Source organism: Silurus meridionalis, chromosome 13 (genome assembly GCF_014805685.1).
Source record: "Silurus meridionalis isolate SWU-2019-XX chromosome 13, ASM1480568v1, whole genome shotgun sequence".
In the NCBI taxonomy this organism is placed as follows: domain Eukaryota; kingdom Metazoa; phylum Chordata; class Actinopteri; order Siluriformes; family Siluridae; genus Silurus; species Silurus meridionalis.
This window is the reverse complement of record NC_060896.1, coordinates 23,217,649-23,242,393: the sequence shown is the minus strand read 5'-3', so window position 1 is coordinate 23,242,393 and position 24,745 is coordinate 23,217,649. Positions and strand designations below refer to the sequence as shown.

Here is a 24,745-nt window from a genome sequence, read left to right as displayed (position 1 = left end):
TCATGGCACTGACTTTCTGCACACGGTGGAACAGTTTTAAGCCAAATGCAGTGAAAAGAAATTATAATGCTGTAGTATAAAAACCATTTTATAAAAGTGTGTGCTTTGACACTTGCAACAGTTTGGGAACGTGCATATGTAGGTGTGATGGTCAGGCCTCCATAAACTTTCAGGGTACGTACTGTATGTCTTTCAAGAATTTTGCGCTTATGACAGGGTCATAACATAACACAGCTGTTAACATTAGTATAGTAGTGAAAACATTAAGAACATCCAGAGCTGACGTATTTCATATTAATACTGTAGCAATATCAAAGATAAATGTAATAATAAGTGTATAATAAAGAGAGTATTGTGATCTAACATATACCAATTATACTATCATAGTAAAATCAGGATAGAATCCAAGAAAATGATGAATGTTCATAAGGGGGACATATCACTCATATTGTATTTGTGGACATCAACAGGTGTAGCATGTGACAACGCATCGTATGAGCGTTCCTGAATCTGACAGTTCTTCCACCTGCATTGTAAAAAGTGCCATATAATGTGTTATGAATTCAAATGAATTAAATTAAATATTTTGTTATGCATGGATTTTTATTTTTGTACATTTAATTAACACAATTATTATTATAAACCGTATAATATAATCAGTTTAACAGTTGAAACCACTATGACTCTGACCGACTTCTGCAAGTTTTCGCTAAGTTAAAGTCTAAACCATGCAGTGAAAGTCTAAACTGTGCATTTTCATGGACAAACGGTGCGATATAAGTCCATAGAAACGGTGTGGAAAAACCTAGCAACACCACCTCAATTTGTCTGGACTTATTTACTTAATAATAATTAAAATAGCGGAGATATTTCCCCATTCCTTTCTGCGTGCAAGTGAAATAGCAAGGAACAAAGAGGTCGGAGGAAAAAGGAGTGTGATGTGATGGTCAAACAAGCAAGACCAGTAGGTTTCCATTTAGTATTTGACCTCCATTCACCTTTAACTGGCCTGGGAACATGCAGGTGCTAATTGATGCTGGTGTGATTGGCCCTAGCAAAAGGGTCATGAGGTCATTGTGGTAGTGGAGTCCTGAAGGAGTGTCAGGGGTGGTTCAACGACCTTTGTCGTCCTGCTGCACAATTCCCTGAGTAATCCCTTAATTCAAAAGACCAAACAGAGATAATAGAGAACAATAATAGAGTTCAATTGGGACGATTAGAAGCGTTTAGATCTGTCTCCCAATTACACAAGTGTGTCCTTGAAGACTCAAACTGCCAGGACAAACTCTCGTCAATCAATCCAATTAATTACATTCAATTAACCGTGGTCGGGCTTGAAGACCTATCATTGTCCCCTAAGTATCTGACACAGAGTCTAGTCATTCAGTTAAATAATTTAGCTCCACACTGTGCAGTCTTTGACTTTAGGAAGTCTCTAAGGGATTTTGGTTGTTTGGTTGGTGAGTGTTTTCTTCTTGATCTTAGCTCACGTCTGTGTTTTTACTTAAATATATTCTGTATTTAATCAACAATCAAGAAATATTACATATTTTATTTTCACAAACCAGGGTACCGTACAGTGGACGGGATGATGCCGATTGTAACTGTGTGCTGCCATCTAGTTGTGAAATTGGGTCATAATCCGTCCAGTGCAGAAGTGCCAGTGCAAGGTCTTGGACATCTGCTCGGAAGGGTTAAATCCCAACACTGATAAGCTGTCTGTCATTGCTGGGCCCTTCAGCAAGGCCCTTAATCTTTAAATAATAAGTTGTATAAATGAGATAATTTAGAAAAATGTTTTTTGGAAATGTTTGTTTTGTTGCTAGAGCTTTTGTAACAAACCCTTCTGCATTTAAAGTAAATATGATAAAAAAAAATGTATGTATATATATATATATATATATATATATATATATATATATATATATATATATATATATATATATATATATACTGCTCATTTACAGTTTCTGTGCAGCAACAGAAACAGTAACAGTAAGTAACAATAAGTCTTGGGTATTCTGAATATTTCTGTCCAATCAGTCAAAATAATAGCTATTAATAGACTACTACTACTATAATCATAATAAAAATAATAACAATATATTATACATAAGAACTATAATTAATTTGTTCATTTGTTTTGCATGCTTCATTATGACGAGGGTTACTAGATGCAAGTTTTTTAAAGTCACAGAAACAATTCAGAGGTGATGTAAAAAAGAACTGCATGAGAAATTGACTGAATGTACCGGAGCGCTTTCAGCACTTTTTTTGCGCTCTATTGCCGCATTTTAGTATCAGGAATGCGCAGAGCTGGGCGGACACCAAGGGCAGGGTGGGACACTAAAACTTTCTACAAACTTCTCCCCCTTACTCACATTTACCCAGAACTTTGCGCTTCACTGGGAAATCCTCACCTGTAGCTGACTGAGCTCCTGCTGAAACATGTCGGACAGCACATCCGACCCGGGCTCCATTACCAATCCGAAGAAGTTTAAGAATCAGGACTTCTTTTCTCTGCTTGATGAATGTCTCAAATCCGGCAAGCTGTTCGTGGATCCGAGCTTTAGTGCCGATCAGAACTCTATTGGCATGCCGGCAGATCCAGACCCCAAACTGGCCATCAAGTGGCTGAGACCCAAGGTATATATTGTAATATTATATAATATATTATATTATCAAATATTATATTATATTGTTCTTGTATCAGTGTGTGTGTGTGGATGTGGGTATATATATATATATATATATATATATATATATATATATATATATATATATATATATATATATATATATATATACACACACACACACACACACACACACACACACACATATACATATAGTGCATACTGGGTCTCTGTGCTGATTCTATACAACCTTTTGCTGTTTAGTAAACCCATAAAACATATATAACTCAGGCGAATTCAAGAAGGAACTAGTGTTGGGTAAGGGTGAACTCTGATTGGCCAAATTATACCACATGCTCCACATCTGGGTGCGCAGGGAATCATATATATCCACTGATTCGTATAAATATATATACTGGTTATACTGTACATACAATGCAATACATACAATACAATATATACATTGATTCTGTTTTGTTTGCTGTAGTGCCTGTATTCATCTAGGAAAAATATATACCTAGTTCATATATTGCTTGACATTTTATTATTTTTACTCACACAGGAAATCAGCAGCAATGCTGTCTTTGTGGAAGGAACCACAGGCACTACTGATATCTGCCAGGGCCAGCTGGGTAAGTCACTGCCCAAGTTCTCGTGATTTTAAACTTAAGTCTAATGGGATAAGGCTTGGTCACATCTTAGGAAGGAAAACACCACTAAAGATTGGCCTTTGGGCATGAGCACAATCAGAGAGACATCTGCCCAGGCGAGAATCTCATATCTAGTCTTCCTCTTATCATGCAGATTTTCTCTCATCCTTTTCTCTCGCTGCCGTTCTCATTTTTTCCTCTCCTCATCTTTGCTTGATCCCTGTTATAATGTTTAATATCCCATTCCCGTATACACCCTCTAGCTGTGAGGCTTATGCAGGTCTCCAGCTTCCTTCTGAAGACACCCCGCTGAGAGCTGTAAAACAGAGCCTGCCTCAGGGCCTTCACATCAAAACTAGAAAGGAGGGGAGGCAGAGAGGGATGGTTTGGCATGCATATGCTCCCTTCCCTCCTCCCATTTCAACTTTAACAATTATTTTGCCCTCTTTTCTCTTTCTCTCACTTACTCATCCCCCCACTCGCACTCACTCGGTCTGCTTTTGATTGCTGGTAAACACGCAAGCTCTGGAAATCTTACAGAATATTTGCGGCATTCCCCCTTTTGAACAATGACAACTGTTATATGTAGAGGAAGTTGTTGCCAGTCAGTACAATTCATCTTCAGATGTACAAAACACACACACTTTCTACCTCAAGTATCAATAAAGCACCCATTCTCAAACACTCACATCAAGAGGATAGCGGAAAAAAACGTTCGAAATAGGTTATTGATAACATCTCAGGACACAATATGTTAAGTAAACATTAATCAGTATGGATATGCAGAGAAATTGTAAAAAATGAACAAGTGAACAGAAGAAAATCAAAAAGTAAATACACTAAGCATGCATTTGGTTCAAAATACAAATAGTACAAGTTGTGTGTGCTTTGTTTAAATAAAGCAGCTGGCCAACTGTGATAGCTATATGACAGTACTGTAACTGGGTGGATTCATGCATGCAGGCTGGTGTCATTATGTATAGTTTTGCTTGATAATCTTGGACAATGCAATGTCAATCATAAATGCTTATTAGGATTTCAGGTCATGCCCAGACAGTTCTATCATCCCTCTGATGCCATATGGCATCTTAATGCTTATATCCAATAAATTAGAGTAATTGTGGATATACTGTGTGGTGTATGTGTGCATGTTTGTGCAACAAAATAGAAAAAGTGTGCAAAATGTTCAGACAAATTGAAAAGGCATTTCTGGGTAAAAGTGTAAAAAATAGGGGGTAGTTGAGTAACAATTCTGGAGGAAACCTGGTGTTATTTAGTTAAACAGTTGACCATCTTTAAACCCTTCTAGGCAGATAAACAGCTGTTTACTGTTACACAGGAATGTTGATGTGTGTCCTTATGTGTGTCTGTGTGTGTGTGTGTGTGTGTGTGTGTGTGTGTGTGTGTGTGTGTGTGTGTGTAAACCCATCACAGACTTTGTAATATTTGTTGTAAACCATAACTAATATTTGCTGTAATTTTTATAGCAGTAAATTGTGATGGGCTTTTTTCATGCTAATGTTCATTTAGCTGCATGTGTTCTTTAGGTAACTGCTGGCTGCTTGCTGCTCTTTCCTGTCTCACTATGCATCCAACTCTGTTTGAGAAAGTGGTCCCATCAGAACAAACCATGGACGCGTCCTATGCTGGAATCTTCCGTTTCAGGGTAAGGCAGACAAATGCAAATTGCGACAAGAGATTCACTGACCAGACAAGTCAAGTGGACGTCCATAAATTCAGACGTTGCTGTTTATTAGCATATGAATATACAGGGAGAAAATGAATGAATGGAATCGTAGACTGCGAGTGTGTCAAAAGTCAGGCATTTACATAAAGGATCTCATTTGTGAGCTGGAGTGGGGATTGAGGTTAATTTTTCATGTGTGCGTGTGAGATTTAGACAGGGGTGCTAATAAGCATTATCTGGCTCTTCTTCCTAAGGGACTGGATAATGCTTGCGGGGATTGTTCCAGATACCGCTTTACTCCCCCCCTGAACATCCCATCATCTCATGCTGACACACATCCCCCTACCCCCATCAACACACATCCCTCACATGCTATCATTATTCATTCAGAGGCAGTCTTAAATATGGCATTGTTGTGTTATTCCTGTGTTTGACACAAGCCCTGCACTTCCATCCAGGTAGTTCAGACTTTTTGACATGTTTACTTAAATAAGTGCTTTAGGGCAAGGTGGGGGGAAAACCGTAAAAAGTGCATTCTGCTCCTCATTATTGCAGCCACAACAACTGACTTCCTAAATAAAACAGTATGTTGATGTAACTGAGCTGCCTTCTGCAATAAGAAAGCAGCTGGTGATACACTTTAAAGGCCTGAAATGCGCATTTACACAGTTTCTCCTTACAACAAATATACACTGTATTGTAAGAATTGGGTCACCTTGTCATAAGTAGGGTATGTGTTTTTTGAGCATAACATTCCACATTTAGTCCCAATTGCTCTTATAAATCCTTCCACTCTTCTGGAAAGCTGTTTCACAAAATTTTAGAGTGTGTTTATGGATTTTTGTGTTCATCATCCACAAGGGTATTACGAAAGGCACTGATGTAGGTGAGGAGCCCTGGGGTGCAGTCAGCGTTCCAATTCATCCCAAAGGTGTTCAGTAGGAATGGGATGAGAGCTTTATAGCAGGCCATTCAAGATCTTCAAGTTCAAGTAAATGCTAAATTTTATAAAGACGTCCTATACATTTGAGTGCCCCCAGCTTTGTGGTAACAGTTTGGAAAATAACCACATATTGCTGGAAAGGTCAAGTGACCCAATACTTTTGGCAATATAGTGTATTTCATGTATTTCATTATGTTCTGTGTCTGACATTTGCTTAAAGTTTGGATTAAACCCATTCAATTGACCAGGGATATTTACGCAACTGAAACCAAATGTAAAAATCTACAGATCTCTTGGCTTTTCTACTCCTAGACCTCACATTGAGAGAATATAGTTAAGTAATTAAAACCTGACCCCAAATCTGTTTTCTGTAAGTACAGACCTAAATATTTACATACATACCTTAAACAATAGTATATGGGTCCGAATGGAAAAATTGAACTATATCCAAGTGCTATAATTTGCATATCTTTAGGACAAAAATATATATATATATATATATATATATATATATATATATATATATATATATATATATATATAAAGTATAGTGTAAGGCTACTCCATCACAAACAATCTGTAATCACATGTGCTCTTTATAACTGCCTTTAATATTTAAGATATTTCTGTTCATTTTTGTCTTGCTCGTTTAGATTGTTGTCATTGAAAAACATACCATTTTTTAAGTACAGACCTAAATATTTACATACATACCTTAAACAATAGTATATGGGTCCGAATGGAAAAATTGAACTATATCCAAGTGCTATAATTTGCATATCTTTAGGACGAAAAAAAAAAAAAAAAAAAATATATATATATATATATATATATATATATATATATATATATATATATATATATATATATATATATATATATATATATATATAAAGTATAGTGTAAGGCTACTCCATCACAAACAATCTGTAATCACATGTGCTCTTTATAACTGCCTTTAATATTTAAGATATTTCTGTTCATTTTTGTCTTGCTCCGTTTAGATTGTTGTCATTGAAAAACATACCATTTTTTATATACTGAAATAATAAGAATAAACAACAACAACAATAATAATAACAATGATAACAGTTATTATTATTGTTGTTTTTATTGCTTTTTTGTTTTAGTTTTTTTTTTGTTAAATGTTATTTTATTGCACACACTAATTGGTGAGGAGTGACGGAGCTTTGAAGGTATTAGGTTATTAGTCATTTTTGTATTTCCAGTACATATGTGCTATTATTTAAGAACTGGATGTGGCTTAAAGTATAATTTCCTAAAGGTTTTTAAGTGAGCTAGTCCTTCATTACTCAACTGAACAAACTTGTTTTCAGTAGTAGTGCCAAAAAACGTTATAAATGATTTTTGCATAAGTTCGTAAGGCAGGTCTGAGAGACAGATGTAATGTTTGCTGTTGTCTTTAACAGAGCACAACTTATATTATTGATATAGTGATGTTTTCTGGTACCAGACATTTGATTTAGGAGTCTACTGTTAATGTCAGTTTACCACCACAGGAAGTTTGCTATTCTATTAGAGGAACAAAACACTTGAGGACATGCTCATATCAGAAAATATTCAGGTTATATTGGTTCATTAATAATAATACGGTTTCATGTCACGCCACAGTACAAAAACAATCCATGACTATTTTTCTACATCAGCATTCTCACGGGTGTGTTAATCTTTAATCTTGGCATTTGTGGATGCATTTTTACAGGTATTCTTGTGTAAACTGTGGATGCTCTTTGAAAATAACAGTTAAACTTCAAAGCATAGTTGAGCCCATGGTGGGTCATAAAGTTGAGGGAGAAAATGCAGGGAAGACCTGAGTCCCTCTTATTATGTTTTTGGTTTACTGGTGAGAGAGAGAAAGAGAGAAGGAAAGAAAGATAAAAGGAGGGTTAAAAAAAGGTGCATGTCTGTTGTGCATGGTATTAGGGCATGATGATTTAAGCGTTCTGACATGTAGCCATACCTCAAGGGCATGAATGCACAGATGCAGCCAGCAACATTCATACCCATCAACAGGTCAGCACAAGCCAAGCAATTCCATAGACTTTTAAGTGACAACCTCCACTGGCCTGCACAGAAAACTAGTGGATGGAGTGCTGACAACAAGAAACAAATGCACAGCTTAGGAGTTTTATACAGCTAAAATACATCAAGTTAAACACAAAAGATGGCCTTTTCAAAGAAGATGAGATATGGTATAGAACTGCATTATTAAAAAAAGGAAGTGTGATAATATATAGGAGTAAATTATGTAATGTATGTATTAATATTAATAAAACTACTGTTACTGCAAAATGCACCGAATAAATTGGTTCTTTGACATTATATATATACACCGACCAGGCATAACATTAGGACCACCTGCCTAATATTGTGTTCAGTCCTGACCCATCAAGAATTAACATCATTAACTTCTTCAGCAGTTTGAGCTACAGAAGCTTGTCTGTTGGATCTTACCAAACGGACAAGCCTTCGCCCCCACGTGCATCAATAAACCTCGACCGCACACGACCCTGTCGCCGGTTCACCACTGTTCCATCCTTGGACCACTTTTGATAGATACTGAGCACTGCAGACCAGGAACAGCACACAAGAGCTGCAGTTTTAGAGATGCTCTCACCCTAAATGATCTTAGGCAGTCTTCTGAATCTTCTTCGCATTCCCAGTGTGATTTCTTTCTGAATTTTGGTTACATGCTGGTAGCTGAACTGAAATTTCCCTCATGTGTGGATTAGCATGTGATTGCATGAGTATGTGTATGATGTCCTGTGATGGATTGGCATCTCTTGCAGGCTGTTTTTTCCTCCTTGTGCCCTATGTTCCTGGGAAAGGCTCCAGATTCACTGTGATTCTGATGAGCCGATCCAGGCATTTTTAAGTGTAATCCAATGCTAGTATGAACAGAAGCATAATTGCCTGATTAGAGTGCCTGATTTATATCAATTCCTTGCTTTCAGTTTTTAATATAAGTCTTTTAAACACAAATGGTGCTATAGAAAGTGTTCAAAAACAGTGCATCATTAGAGTTCCAATTAAATTCATAGTTTGATATTAGAAATGGAATTAGTCCTGCTATTAACCCAATTATCTAAATTATCCGATAATCTCTCTCTCTTTCTCTCTCTCTCTCTCTCTCTCTCTCTCTCTCTCTCTCTCTCTCTCTCTCTCTCTCATAGTTCTGGCAGTATGGTGAGTGGGTGGAGGTGGTGGTGGATGACAGGTTGCCCGTGCGAGGAGGCCGTCTGCTTTTCAGCTACTCACGCACTAAGAATGAGTTCTGGAGTGCCCTGGTGGAGAAGGCTTACGCCAAGTCAGTGGCAGCATATGTGTGTCTGACTGTGTGCGAGTGTGTAAGATAGAAGGGCACCAATGACATGGCTTCCTGAAGCTCTAAAACCACTTTTACAATTTAATTGAGTGTAAACAAATGACTGTTGAGGTTGTACCCGGTGTCTATGTGTCATCAAAGAGCAGACCAAGTCGAAATGTGTGTAATCGGAATCAGTTTGTAGATTCAGATATATCCAGATAGAAAAAAATATATAGGAACTGCATTTTTAATTTAAAAAAATTTTTAAAAAAAATACAAAAAAGCCTACATTTTACTTTAAAAACTTTTTAGTTATCAAAGCATTAACTAGCTGCATTAATAATTATTTACAGTATGCCCTCACTAATATAGTTATAGAAATATAGAGTAACTGTGTGTGTGTGTGTGTGTGTGTGTGTGTGTGTGTGTGTGTGTGTGTGTGTGTGTGTGTGTAGGTTGATTGGGTCCTATAGCAGTCTAAAGGGAGGCAATATATCTGAGGGGATGGAAGACTTTACAGGCGGCATTGCTTACACTCGTCCTGTTTCCTCTCGCACACCTCCCGTCTTGTGGAGGACTCTTACTGCGGCACTGTCTAGAGGTAGCCTGCTCAGCTGCTTCATACAGGTAAACATGTGCATACACACACACACACACGCACACACACACACACACACACACACACACACATGTTCCTGTCAAGGTATCTTTTTTACATTGTCTCTGGGAGTTTTTCCATGTTTATCTTCATTATTGTTAATATTCATGACTTGCTTCATTATCATTATCTAAATCTGCATCCGTATTTTTATTTTTATTTTTAAATGGGCTCAACAAACTAAATTGAATAAAAAATGTAGGATTATAGGAAGATATTTTATAGGAAGTATTAATACACCTGACCTTTCCAGCCTTATGTGGTTCTTCACCAAACTGTTACAACAAAGTTGGAGGCGTACTATTTTCTAGGATGTCTGTGAAGGTCGGTAGCATTAATTATTTCCGTTACTTGGACTAAGAGACATAAACCTGTTTCATCATGACAGTGCCACTGTGCACAAAGCCAGCTCCAGGAAGATATGCTTTACATGGGTTGAAGTGGGAGAACTTGAGTGCCCTGCTATAGAGCTCTGACCTCAACTCTATTAAACACCTTTGGGATGAATTGTAACACTGCACCCCAGGCCTTCTCACCTCACCTACATCAGATCCTTCTGTTACTAACAGAATCAGCTGAATCGGCAAAAGTCTCCACAAGCACACTCCAAAATCCAGTGGAAGAGTGGAGGATTTTATAACATCAAATGGGGCTAAACATTGTTCAAAAAGCACAAATCTTATGGTCAGGTGTCCACAAACTTTCTGTCTATTTAGTGTATTTATGGAAATGGTTTGAAGTATTTTTTTTTTGCTTTAACCTAATCTATGAATAAACATTTTACCAAGTGACCTCACTGGGTTAGAAACAGTAGCATTTTATCTACTGAAGCTGGACCCACGCTCTTCCTTGTAGTATATTTTTAGTTTATGTATAATTAGTATTATTATTTACTATAAAATAATGTCTTAAGTGTGATGATTATACATTCAGTTTCCCCATTTAATTTCATTTTAACCGTTAGCTACGTCAACATTGTAGCTTCAGTGCAAAGACACCAAACATGTGCTGATCAACTACAAGGAGAACGAAAGGTGTAAATCTTATCACAATCTGAACTGCAATTGATTGTGATGTACATGCTTTGTTACATAGCAGATGATTTCTAAGTAATCATTAATGATAAGAAATGTTAATGCCATACAATATTCAATTTGTATATAAAGGCAGTGTTTTCAGTTTGGCTAAGAGTTCAAATGCAAATTCAAATTTTAATTGTCACACATTCATACAGAGTACGACATGCAGTGAAATGCTTTATAAGACTGTCCAACATTTAAACATGAAAAATAAATAGTATATAGGGATAAAACAATATGGATAAATATGGATTTATTTTATGGATAAAATAAAATAAAGTAAATAAATAAAAAAGTATAAAGTATAGATGTTTACTAGTTTAGTCACAATCCCGATTGACTACCTGCTGATACACTTGAACAGCTCAGCATCCAAAGATTCAAATATTCTACTAATACCAAAAGCATGATTGTTAATTGAGCTGAGTCTCTTAATGGAAATGTAACTCCAGTGTTTACTCTCTTCATGCCTTCTTCCTCGTCTACTACTCTTTCTTCTCTACTTTTGCTTCTTGGATTGTCCATATTTCTCATAATTTCCTATTGTTTGAAATTCATGTCATGTCATTCGTTTGCGACGATGCATATTGTTTGCTTGCAGGCCAACAATGTGAAAGAGATCGGCAGCGTGACTCCAGAGGGGCTGGTCAAAGGTCATGCCTATGCCATCACCGCCACAGATAAGGTAAGACATCAAGCAGCCTACAGTCATGTAGCAATGTTTCACAATATTTTAAGATGATAAGTTATAACTTGTTTGTATGTTTGTGTGTATGTGTATGTGTGTGTATGTGTCTAGGTGCAAAAAAAAGATGAAGAGGTGTTACTTGTGAGACTGAGAAACCCCTGGGGATTTGTGGAGTTCTGTGGACCGTGGAGTGACAGGTGAAAAATGGCTCAGTTCTCATTTCAGTGCTAAAAATGATGCTCCCCTAACTGTCGCTAACTCTGCTGTGTGTGTGTGTGTGTGTGTGTGTGTGTGTGTGTGTGTGTGTGTGTGTGTGTGTGTGTGGACAGGTGTAAAGACTGGGATGGCATAGACAGTGCCGAGAAGGCCAGAATCAAATTGAAAATTGAAGAAGATGGAGAATTTTGGTATAAAAACATCAACAGTACACATCTGTACATCACCATTTCCCACAAAATGTTCCACGTCAAATACACACATAACAGTGATGTAGATTTTTTTTTTTACTTTTGGCTCGGCGGATTTTTGCGGACATTCTAATGATTGAAGGGATTGTGAGTACAGATTTTAAAACCACCGCAACTATTGATGGGATAGCATTCTCCTTTGTTAGTCACTAATGCATGGGTTTGTGTAGCAGTTTCCTTCAAGTGTGTTACACTGCACTGTGATGCAGCATGAGCAGTAGATTGCTTGGAGAAAACGTGTGGTAACAGTTACCTTCTGCTGCAAAGTTGTCATTTAATGGGGAAAGCTGACTGAGGTAATAGGAATTGCCACATGACAAAAATGAGGAAGAAAATGGGCAGAATAAACAATACTAAATAGCATTAGCAGTTATTAGCTCATTAGGTAAAAAGTGTTTAGAAAAAAATATATAGTAATATGGTGTAACATTCTGTAAGGAGGCATTAAGTGGCTTGCTAAAAGATTTTTCTCCCAGGAAAGCCCAGGGATGGACTAAAAATTAGTGTTTTTGTGTCATAAACTATATATGCATATATACAGCTGACCTAAGCTATATATTATTTGCATTTAATATTACATTAGGTGTAGACTCTCGACTGTGTGTGTGTGTGTGTGTGTGTGTGTGTGTGTGTGTGTGTGTGTGTGTGTTTGTGCACATAGGATTGGGGTGGAAGACTTTTGCAAGCTGTTTGACACAGTGGAGTTGTGTAGTGTGGATCCTGACTGTGATGCTGGAGAGGAAGATAATGCCACCCCCTCCTGGTCCTTGACCTCCCACAAGGGGTCCTGGGTGCCCATGTGCTCTGCTGGGGGCAGCCGCAAAAGTCCTCGTAAGTTTGTGTGGAGTGTGTGGTAATGATATTATAATGTACCAAGTACCATAGACAACGAACGGGATTCATGAATGACTTTGTGAACATCACTTTTTTTTTCTTTTTTATCTTTATGGGTTTTTTTATAATAATTTTTGTTAAATTGTTGTTAAATATTTCTAACAGGGACTTTCTGGAAGAACCCCCAGTTCCACTTAATTCTGTCGCAGCAGGACCTAGAGGACGTGGAGATCGACGAAGATGAGCAGGATGCCGGAGATGATGATGATGATGTCAGCAACTCGACTCAGTCAAAGAGCTCTGTGGATAAGCAAAAAGAGAAGATGAAGAAATGCACAGTGCTGATAGAGCTGCTGCAGAAAAACCGTCGCATGCAGAACAAAGTCAACTTTCTTTATATTGGCTACCACATCTACAAAGTGAGAACCTGATGCACTGTTACACATCATAGGCTTGACATTAGCAAAAGTTTAAAGGTGAAGTAGTCAATATTTAGCATTTTTTACTAATATGTATGAAGTGGAAATACATGTCTGAAAACCAAAAAATTGGAAACTTGCCTTTGTATCTGGAATGATTATTTGGTTTTTGGATTAGCTTCTTGTCAAACCCACCCCAATTTCCCTTCCCCTCTTCATAGGTCATCATGGGAAAGTTACATTTATATAGAATACAGTATATAGAGTATGTATACATATGGCTTTAAAATAGTTAAATGCCTAATTATGCTTGAAAGTGACAATGTGGTGGTCCCAGCTATCTCTAAATTGCACCATAATCTAGAAATTGAGCCTGTGAAGAACAAATTGTTAAAATGTTCACTACCCAAATCCTTTATTTTAAGTCCTAAGTGGCATTGTATTGAATAATATAACCAAAAAAGTTATCACATTTTACAAAAATCTATAAATTTTGTATTATTGCTGAAATATACCATAAACCACTTCATGATAGTGTACTAATGTGTGTTGTAATAATAATATTAAAACTGAGAAACACATGAGCCCAATCTTTTCTTTCTGTCTCCCTGTCTTTCTCTGTGAACTTCCTGTTTGTCTTTTAGGTGCCCCCTGAGGTGAGTATTGCTTTATTGCTATATGTCTGATCGGTTGTAACTGCATAAGCATTAAACACAGCCCACTACTCTATCTATCTCAATAGCTGCAGGACAGCACTGGTTCTTTCAGTCAGGCATTTTTTGATGCTAACCCAGTGGTGGGCCGTTCTGGGAAGTATCGTAGCATGCGGGCTGTGTGGAGGAAGGTGCACTTGGACCCGGGGCACTACATCATTGTGGCATCCACACAGAGGCCCAACCAGCCTGGGGAGTTTTTCCTCCGCATCTACGCCAAGAACGGCAACACACTGGGGTATGCTGGAGTGTTGTACATAGCGAGGGGGGAGAGGAAATAACACCTGCATGGTATTTCATACAAGTTTTCAAGTTTTAAGTAGTGAAATAAAATGAGGATTTTTTTGCCTTTTATAACCTCTTTTATAGTCTTTTATAACCTCGAGCGCTGAAATTACAGATGCAAACCTATAAATGCCTATAAATGTTTTTTCTATTCTTTCTGACTTACTTTAACTTTACAGTAAATTTCACTTACGTTTTATCCATACCATTATTTGTTTAATTTTTTTCTCTTCATAACCTTTCATGTAGCATACAACATAACTAGCAATCAATCATTTACACTGACTTTCAGTTTTTTACATTGAGTTTTTGGTTTTTAATCTTTCTAGATGCTTTTAGCTAAATGTATCCTTGTAAACTCTAAACTTTCAGTAACTATTCAGTAACTATATTAAAACTCACACCGAATGTATGTACTTACAAGAATGTGGAAACATCCTGGCCCACTAATGGAGCCTGTTTAAAAGGAATTTATTGACTGTAAAGCATTTGCACTTTAGTGAAATTTCCTTTCATTGTTACATGATCTTAGTTTCTCCCCCCAATTTGGTCACCTGTAGATTCCCATCCATCAGCCTGCTCTCGCTCTCCAACAGGTCTCTGCTGGGAAAAGAGAAAGCGTACAAGTTTGCAAACCGAGCACATGGATTTGAGCTTTTGCCCAGAGGGTTTCTGCCCTCTTCTACAGACATATATAAGTGTGATTGGCTATAGTTGCTGTGATTGACAGCGGAGAGAGAAAGTATGCAGTATAAGAAAGTATCTCTAAGTATAAGAATAAAGTAGAATAAACAGTATAAGAAAGTATGGACACAGACAGATGTTGCTCCTTTTTGTTTCCTTTTTTCATGGTTTCAAGAATATGTTTTCCATATGCTGTCTTCCATTGTTATTTTGACCTTTTCTATTATGCAATTTCTCTGTTTCTTGTCTTTTCCAATTTTATAATATTAATATCACAACTTAAGGAGTTTTATCCATTTTCATATACGTACCTTTCTCCATTTTTATTCTTTCTAAAATTTCTATTTTGTGCATATAAAATATATTTGTGCATCTTGGCTTTTTAATTTCTCCCAAGAGAATCTGCGCTTTTTTGGGCACCCATCCTTGATAATAGGACCAGCACATTTCTGTAAATTGTAATGCATAGAAATCATGAAATAATTAGTTTGTTGCATCTCACAACTTTACCCTTGTAGTCAGGTGTGTTATAGACTGAACGATATTAAAAATCCAAATGCAGAATAATTATTATAATAATGATTGCAAATTACAGACCTCTGTATTAACTCATTATATCCACCTGACTAGAAACAAGAACTTTCTTCTCCCTCTGTCCCAGGGTTCGTGAGATCACCTGCCCTACTGCTATCACCACGGTGAGTATGAGTGTGCTGCTAATCGAGATAAACACAGCTAGAACAGTCTCACTAGTGTCCCATTAACATGTAAATGTCTGTCCTGAAGACTGTCATGTCAAGTCCTCCATCACCTGAGGATCAGATATTGGTGCAGAAGTGGTTTGATGAGGAAGCTGAACTGGTAAGTGTTAGTGCAGACAGAATTTACATAATGAATTGATGATACAACATGGTGCATATAAAAGCTTTCACTGATGTCGTTTCTCTCCTCAGGATGACAAATTAAATGCGTTGGGGTTCATGAAGTTGCTCAACACAGGTTTGAGAATTAGAATTCTAATGTATATCAAATGCAAACATCAAAGTTCATTTTTGATTGTTTTACTTTTTTGTGTACACGTACATCACTGCCCAAAACATGATGTGCAATACACTTGCTTATATTGTGAAGTATTTGAGACAAAGATCATTCATTTTTATTTTAGATCACTTTGCAGAAAATTATAAATATGTATACAGTAAATATTCAATCATTCATCTTCAGTAATCTCTTTATCCTGGTCAGGGTTTTGGAAAATCCAGAGCATATCCTGGGATCGCCAGGTGTGAGATACAGCAACATTTACATTTATGTTATTTGGTAGACACCCTTATCTATATATTTTACAATAATACGAGGAATATTAATGATGTTTCATTCTAAACTCATAATAATATACAATAATATAATATTTTGTTGTTCCTGCTCACTCTTTTCATGCCCTGCACTTTATTTGGAAACCGGCTATTGCAGCTATCCCATGTGATATGTTCCTGCATCCAGATGAGGCAGAAACATCTGCACAGGAATTTTGGCCTATTGGGAATATATAATACTTTTTTGAAATCATAATGAAACAGAAAAATAATATTATTCACCAGTTCTGCACATTTATAAAATAATGTTTTGTCCCTAGAACAGTGTAAACAGCTATATTTACACTTATATTTCTTTCTTTCTTTCTTTCTTTCTTTCTTTCTTTCTTTCTTTCTTTCTTTCTTTATTTATTTATTTATTACTCCCAGATATTGTTAAAACCTCATAGGCCCAAAAACATACAAGCCTGTAAATAATGTCTAATATCGAGGTATAAAACGCTCTATGGCTGCAATAAATGAATATTCAATGCTCTATGTTGACTACTTGATTTTTAGAAGGCATATATGGATATACGTTCTGGGGGTGTCTGTGGATTTCATTTTCATGGATACAAAAAACGCGTCTGTGCCAATAATGGCCACCAGGTGGCGGCGTTGATCAGACCGAGTGCTGGATATGTGCGTGATCCTGGTTCATGGACTGAAACAACCTCATGTCGCCTTATTATAAGCACATGTTCACCACAGCACTGTGGTGTTCTTCTCACTGTTTCTCTTTATGCCGCAGTGCTGGAGAAGGACTACCATATTCCTCTGGAGACCTGCCGACAGCTCATTTTCACACAAGATGTATCCTTCCATCTGAAAGTATCTTCTCTTTCATTCCACTACATTTCATCCCCTTTTCCCCTCCAATTTAGTGCTACGTATGCAAAGTGTGTGTGCAGCTTTTATTTGCTTTCTTCATTTTCTTATGTTCATTTATTCATTTTCCATTTGTGTTAAGTTTGAAGTTTCATTCTTTTTCCATGTTTTCAATCTTTACTTCATTCTTTCTTCCATTTACGTTTCTTGTAATGTCTTATTCTTAAGCGAGTGTTTTCTTTCGTTCTTTCTCTCTCTATTTTGTCATTTTGTATTCTTTCTTTCCTTCCTCCAAATTTCACCTTTCTTTCTTTCTTTCTTTCTTTCTTTCTTTCTTTCTTTCTTTCTTTCTTTCTTTCTTTCTTTTTTCATTCTTTCTTTCTTTCTCTCTCTCTCTTTCTTTCTTTCTTTCTTTCTCTCTTTCATTCTTTCTTTCTTTCTTTCTTTCTTTCTTTCTCTTTCATTCTTTCTTTCTTTCTCTTTCATTCTTTCTTTCTTTCTCTCTTTCTTTCTTTCTTTCTTTCTTTCTTTCTTTCTTTCTTTCTTTCTTTCTTTCTTTCTTTCTTTCTCTCTTATTCTCTTTCATTCTTTCTTTCTTTCTCTCTTTCTCTCTTTCTCTCTTTCAATCTTTCTTTCTTTTTTTTTTCTTTCTTTCTTTCTTTTCCAACCCCTATTTCTTCTTTCCTTTTTTTATTTGTTTCTACTGTATGTCCTTTTTGCCCTTCCTCCTTGATGTGTTTTACTCTTCGCCCCTGCTGGTTAGTTTCCTAAATATGAATGCGAGTAGACTGGAGGTCGAGGCAGGCTGAGTCGTGATCAGGCCAATAATCTCCTCTCATCTCTGCGCAGTCTGCAGGTACCTGAGTCTTCTCTCCTAAACTGATTTGCTATGGTAACGCAAACATCATAAATAGCAGAAATACCACATATGACGCTGGAATAGTTTTGGGGGGAAATTGCTCTCATTTTTCTGTCTCCCTGTCCTCTCAATGAACTGAATGATTTCAGGGCTTAATAAAGTATGTTTGGCTAATCCACACTCCCAGCCTGCTGTTCTGCACAGCTGGAAAGCAGAGATCTAGCGTGTAGCGAATGGCTTACATTCCATTCCTGTGGCTTCTCTGTTTACTGGAGATGTAAATATCCATTTCTGAAACTTTTTTCTAGTCAATCTTTCTTGAGTATGACGAGGATTCATCTGGAAATATGAATCCTTTCGAGTTCAGTCAAGCTCTTAATGCAGCAGGTATGTCTCCCAACACACACACACACACACACACACACAAACACACAGATGCACAGAAACACCTGTACAGGACCCAAGAGAAAACCACAGATTAACATAACATGAATTACCACTTTTCCCCTACTCTCTCTCTCTCTCTCTCTCTCTCTCTCTCTCTCTCTCTCTCTCTCTCTCTCTCTCTTCCCCCTCTCTCAGGTGTGCAGTGTGATAATAACATACTACACCTGCTATGGGAGCGCTTCGGCTCGGGGGAGCAGCAGCTACCTTTCTACATTTTCGTGTCGTGTGTTACCAGACTGCAAGTCCTCTTTGGTAAGCATCTTCATTTCTGCAGAACCCCCACATGGATTACACAATCCAAACACACACACACACACACACACAAACAGACTGTAACATTTAGCAGTTAGATCAGATACATACGGTACATAAGCTCATTTACAGACATACTTTAAAGTATCACAAAACGTAAAAAAGCTTAAGCAGAATAAAATGCGCATTCATTTTAATATGTGAACACGTAACACGTATTATCGAGTCTTAAGTGTTGTAGTTTTACTAAAGTATATGTTTTGATATGCTGGAATTACATTGGTATAAACATGTGCCATTTGAAATCCTTGATGCAGAGAAAAAAATTATTCTATAGCACCCAAAAAATAGAAAAAAAAACAATCAGGCTGAATTCTAAACGACTTCCACGTGCAGTATATAAGGAATAAAATATGACACGGTTATTCGGTGTAATGCATTTCCATAATGTCACACTTTTTATCTGTTTATAGTTATATGTTATGGAACTTCCTTGATACAAGTTCCAGTTCCTGTTATTACGTAGATCAGAGCAGTTAGAAACAGGTGTTACCAAAACACAGTTTGTCGTGTAACCGAATGCTGTCGAAATGTTCAACTGGTTTGTGTGGATCAGATCACAGATATCTAAGCGTTGTATTTTTTTGTGTTAATGCATTTTTGGGGATTAGATTACAGCATTAATGTAACAGGATGAGGGTAGCATTTACGTCATTAGCACAGTGATATACCGGTGTTAAGATGTTAATTAGTGGTATCGAAGGAGTTTGACTGTCACACACTTCCCCGCAGCTCTGTTTGACTCAGAAAGCAGCCTGGAGGTGAAGAGCAGAGGCATAAACACGGTAAGATGGAATTCCTCTTCAGCTAATCTCTTCTGTTTCTGATACCCTGGTGCCTCAGGGACTGGAGAAATTAAATCTAGACTTTTGTAGTTGTTGTGCAGTCTCTTATTGGTCGCTCATGTTTAACATTAATTAAAATTAATTGTAGAGGTAGTAGCACAGTGGTTAAGGCTCTGGGTTTCTGATCGGAAGGTGGCCCTAGAAGCCCTAGTATCGCCAAGCTGCCACTCTTGGGGCCCTTGGGCAAGGCCCTTAACTCTCTGTGATCCAGGGGTGCTGTACTGTAACATGGCTGACCCTGCACTTTGACCCCAGTTCCTAAAACCACTGGGATATCAGAAGACAGAATTTCACTGTGCTGTAAAGTACATGTGTATATGAAACAGTATTAAAATAAAAATGAGGGAATACGCCACAAGAGGATCATTTTATTGATTTTATTGCGGTGGATTAGCCACAACGTAAAGCAGAACACCTAAAAACCCCCATTATGATAAATGTGTTTAATGTATTATTAATGATATTTGCAATAAACACTTCTCCTACTATGCAATCTAGTTTGTTAGCAGTGAGCTTTTGTTGCGAAGCAACATAACAGGTAAAGATAAGGGCATTAAATGTGCTGAAAGAAATGGCTTAAGTGGAATTTGCTTGAACGTTTTAAAACCTAGTCCATTAACGGATTTCAGTTCTGTAAAGCTGCTTTGTGTGTTCATTGTGAAAAGCTGTACAAATAAACTTGAACTGAACTGAACATACACTTAGATCCTAGAACCAAAACACTCAGTTTAAAGCTCTTTTTTAATTATATATCGAGTGCGCATGGGAAGAGTTTTCTTAAATACATAGTATCTATATAGCTAATAATTAAAATTGTGATTATATTTATAGCTACACTTTATGAACAGTAGTTTTGGGACACCTGACCTTCCAGCTATATGTGGTTCTTTCTCAAACTGAAACCAGAGTTGGAGGCATACAATTGTATAGAATGTATTTGGGTGTGGTAGATTTTTCCTGCACTTGAACTAGAAGACCCAAACCTGTTCCAGCTTGACAATGCCTCAGTGCACAAAGCCTGCTCCCAAATCTCCCAAATCTCCACAAGCACACTCCAACATCTACTGGAACACCTTCCCAGAAGAGTGGAGGTTATATAACAGGAAATATGGAATACATTTGGAAAGGAATATTTAAAAAGCACAAATAAGAATCTTATAGTCTAATTTCCATATGATGTCTTTATATTTGGTTGGAAAATGTTATAGAAAAGTGAGAAATTATACTTTGTGAAAGTTTTAAGGGCAACAATTGTGTCAAAGCATAAAAGTATGTATGTGTCGTATTATGTATGTCATAACTTTTTAAAATGTGTAAAAAGATTGTTTTGAAGTTTTTAAAAGAGTTTTTTGTTTTGCCAGAAAGCTTTACTAACCCAATGAAATTTGATAATTAATTAGTATCAGAAGTGTCCTGCATCATTTATCATCATGTACATAACTAATATTTAATATTTATTTAATATATTACCTAGAATTGGGCTTCCTGCCTAGCCACTTTATGTTAGCTGTTAAAATCACTGCTAGCATATCTAAACAAGCTTCTTCTTATTATTATTATTATTACCGCAATATTTTTTCTGATTAGTTACAGTTGATATCTTCTAGAATGGCAAGAGACACCTATTAATATCTGAGTGCACCAAACACCAAGGGGTTCATCATTGAGTTCCACTATGCAGTCTGGTGTCTGATCCATATTTAGACACATACAGAAATCTATAGTGCTAACTGCATTGTGCAGCAAGAGAAAGCAACTGAAGAATACAGATTAGAGCATGTCTACATAAAAGGGTTTTTCTAAGTTCATGAATCTGACCGGATGCTAAACGGAGTACATTTGAGTTCTCTGCGGGTCTAAATAAAAATGTAATTAGTAAATGTTCTGGTTTGAAATGTAAAATATACATGTATTCAGCGTATTCACTTATACTCAAGTAAAGTATAAACATTACAACATGATACATAAGAAGCGTACTAATTATATAAGTATTTTTCACCTCTCTGTGATGTATGTAGTGAATAACAGTGGAGGACAGTTGTAACCCCACACATACCCGAGACCACAAGCATAACCCTACTCTTCTCAGGAGAGTAAAAGTTCTTATTGCATGCCTGTAACAATAGAAAGCTTGAAAAGGTGGGCTGTACATAAGAATAGAACATTGCATTTCAGAAATTATTGAAATATAGTTTTCATAGGTACAAAAACGAGTATTTATTTAAGTAGAAATGTAAAAGAGAGTACTTTCAGGAAGAAAAATTCTGGGAACTTGTTCTTTTTCTCAAGAAAAGAACAACCACTTTACTTTAACCAATACTGGTGAATATTTTTTACAGGTTTATTTATTTATTTATTCTTATAACCTAGGGTTAGGGTTAGCCTAGATCTTAGAAATCCTTGTTTTGGGTCCAATTCAGAGCTGATACTGGTATTAACTCTGATCCATTTTGAAGCTGCTGGTTATTAATAGCTGTACGCTGTGTAACGGTTTGTGTCTCTGGCCTTTTCTACAGTGGCTGCTCAGGCTGCTGGCTGTGTGAGCACGCTCAGATGTGACACCTCAGCAGGACAGACCTGTACGGCCAGGACTATACAGACGTCATCCACCTGGACCCGCGTTATTTCTCTCTCACACCCACTCTCGCGATTTCATTTCATTTACATCACACTCTCCCTGGGCCTCGTTCGGATCGCTTCCACCCACTCATCCACCCGTCCCCACTGTCACGCAGGTCATATGGGTCGTTCCTGATTATGGTCCAGACACACGTGCTCTGCCTATGTGTTTTAAAATAGCAAGCATTATAACCACTATACTGAATATACTATATTTTGTGTTAATCATACAACCATATTTTGGATGATCTATCTTACGTAATATCTACCAGTTATATTTAGTGTATTTGATTGATAAAAATTGTATTCTAACCAGTCTAATTTTGAACATTCTCTGTTGTTGATTCATGTATATGCTACACACCCATAAAGGCCAGAAGTTACAGATTGTTCTTTATTAACGAAAATACTTAACAGTTGCAGCTATAATTCCAGTACAATGTACAGTATAGACCTGGATTAGTAATGTAATTATATAAAAACGATGAATATAGTAAATTGATTATAAATGTACCAGTGTGAAGCACATGAATTTAAATATCCATAAGGGTTTGTTAGCGCTTCCAAGTTGTGCCATGTCTTTTTTTTTTTTTTTATCAAATGCTGAAGTTACCAAAAAAACAAAATACAAACCAATGCATCCCAAAAGGTACCTGGAATTAGTGTCAGATAATATAAATTTTTTGGTGAACATTCATCAAATATATTAAGAATTAAACACATTATATTACAATACCATCATTAGTTCAACCAAAATGTCTTATTCTATAGTCAAAAATCCAAATTTATTATGAGAATCTAAGACTGAAAATTGTGGGTTGCCTCATCTTGTCCTTTTAGTCTTCCTTCCAGTTGGCATGGGAATCAATGATCTTCCAAATAAATCTAAGCATCCATATATAAACATGGATGTTTCTTATCATAGTGGATGCGTATACATACCTCCACACACACACACACACACACACACACACACACACACTCTCACACACACACTCACACACACACACACTCTCACACACACACTCACACACACACAGGGCTAGGGGAGTGAGAGAGACTGCTGGTATTAAAAGCGATGTCTCAGCAGCGCTGCACGCATCGCCTCTATTCTTGTCGCTCTGACGCCATGCACCGCGTCATCACGCCATCGCTCACTCCTCCGCTACGTTCTCCCTCTCTCCCTCCCTCCATCTCTCTCTAGTAACTGGCTTGGTCTGCTGCCTCCTCCCCTTGTTCCCTTTCCATGCTCTTGTGCTCTCTCTCTCTCTCTCTCTCACTCTCTCGCTCACTCACACACAGCCACACATGCTCACTCACACACTTTTCATACACTCTCATCCTTTTTCCTGAAACCCTATTTTTAGATGTGTATTAATGCAGGATGGAGCAGAGGTTGCCCCCGGCAACAGGCCAAGCATTTCTGGCAAGGAACACCTGTCAATCTGCAAACAGCTGTCTCAATCTTGATATCTTCTCTTCCTAATGTACCATTAGCTCAGGGCTCTTTTGAGTCTCTGGGCGTCTGTAGTTTTGTGCATGTGGATCTTCCTCTCCTCTGCCTGGCTCTCTCTGGCTTTCTCCCGCTCTCTCCGTCTGTGTCTAGCTATGCACTCCACAGTTGTCAGGCCACACACAGGGGAACTTCCTGTCATCTCCCGGGACATATACTTCCCACAGAGCAAGATCAAATTCGCTCTAATTCGTGGTCATACCATCACACTTATGCCCCAGCAGAGTCTGTATAAACAGCATGGATCAGACAATTGTCTCTCTCTCTTTTTCCCTCTTTCACACACAGATGCACAGACACACACACACACACACACACACACACACACACACACATATACGCTCACCTACCTGCAGACATTTCACCACAACCACTCTGACTTTCCACATAACCTTTAGGTGACCTTGATAAATTGTCAGATATAACAGTTTTATGCCATGTGTTTCTTTAATAAAAAAAATCTTCTAAAATACTCAATGCATTCTAAATGTATTCGAGCTACCACTAATGAATCAGACTGGTTTAGTTAATTCCAGCCTGATGATGGAAAATGTTGGCCTTCAGCAGATGATGTGAATCAGTCTGTCGCAAAACACTGAAATGAGAGCATTTCCAGTTATGTAGTCCATGCCCACCCTGAAACACATTAAATACTGGTGCTAATCTGTTGGTCTGTGCTGTATTTTCATTATTTCATTATTAAAGGTTGTGTGACTGCGCAGAAGTCACAAGTGGGCACTGTTATTTCTTCTAAAGTTACATTGGCCTTTCAAATCTCAGTTATAATGAATAATGTATGGGGTTCTTAAAAACCCCATAAAACAAAAGAGCAAAAAGCTTATTTTCTCATTTACCATTTTCCACTGATCTTTACTATTGTATTAATAAGGAAATCT

The 24,745-nt window shown here is 37.2% G+C and overlaps 1 protein-coding gene across 4 annotated transcripts; it reads left to right on the top strand.

Moving 5' to 3' along the window:
• Window positions 1-1,443: 1,443 nt before the first annotated feature.
• On the top strand, window positions 1,444-22,899 carry capn12 (calpain 12). 4 transcript variants are annotated; one of them, XM_046864741.1, is made up of 22 exons: window positions 1,444-1,460; window positions 2,392-2,646; window positions 3,199-3,268; window positions 4,834-4,952; window positions 9,111-9,244; window positions 9,700-9,871; window positions 11,583-11,666; window positions 11,781-11,866; window positions 11,999-12,076; window positions 12,798-12,967; window positions 13,136-13,389; window positions 14,034-14,045; window positions 14,132-14,340; window positions 15,733-15,769; window positions 15,858-15,932; window positions 16,025-16,070; window positions 17,178-17,239; window positions 18,042-18,110; window positions 18,422-18,500; window positions 18,696-18,812; window positions 19,605-19,657; window positions 22,234-22,899. In XM_046864741.1, the coding sequence occupies exons 2-22, from the start codon at window positions 2,449-2,451 to the stop codon at window positions 22,258-22,260; spliced, it is 2,151 nt and encodes a 716-aa protein (XP_046720697.1). In that variant the 5' UTR covers window positions 1,444-1,460; window positions 2,392-2,448; the 3' UTR covers window positions 22,261-22,899. The 4 variants fall into 4 exon arrangements, with proteins under 4 accessions (XP_046720697.1, XP_046720696.1, XP_046720695.1 ...); XM_046864740.1 differs by lacking the exon at window positions 1,444-1,460 and adding an exon at window positions 1,591-1,670; XM_046864739.1 differs by lacking the exon at window positions 1,444-1,460 and having other exon boundaries at window positions 2,261-2,646.
• The last annotated feature ends 1,846 nt before the right edge of the window (window positions 22,900-24,745 follow it).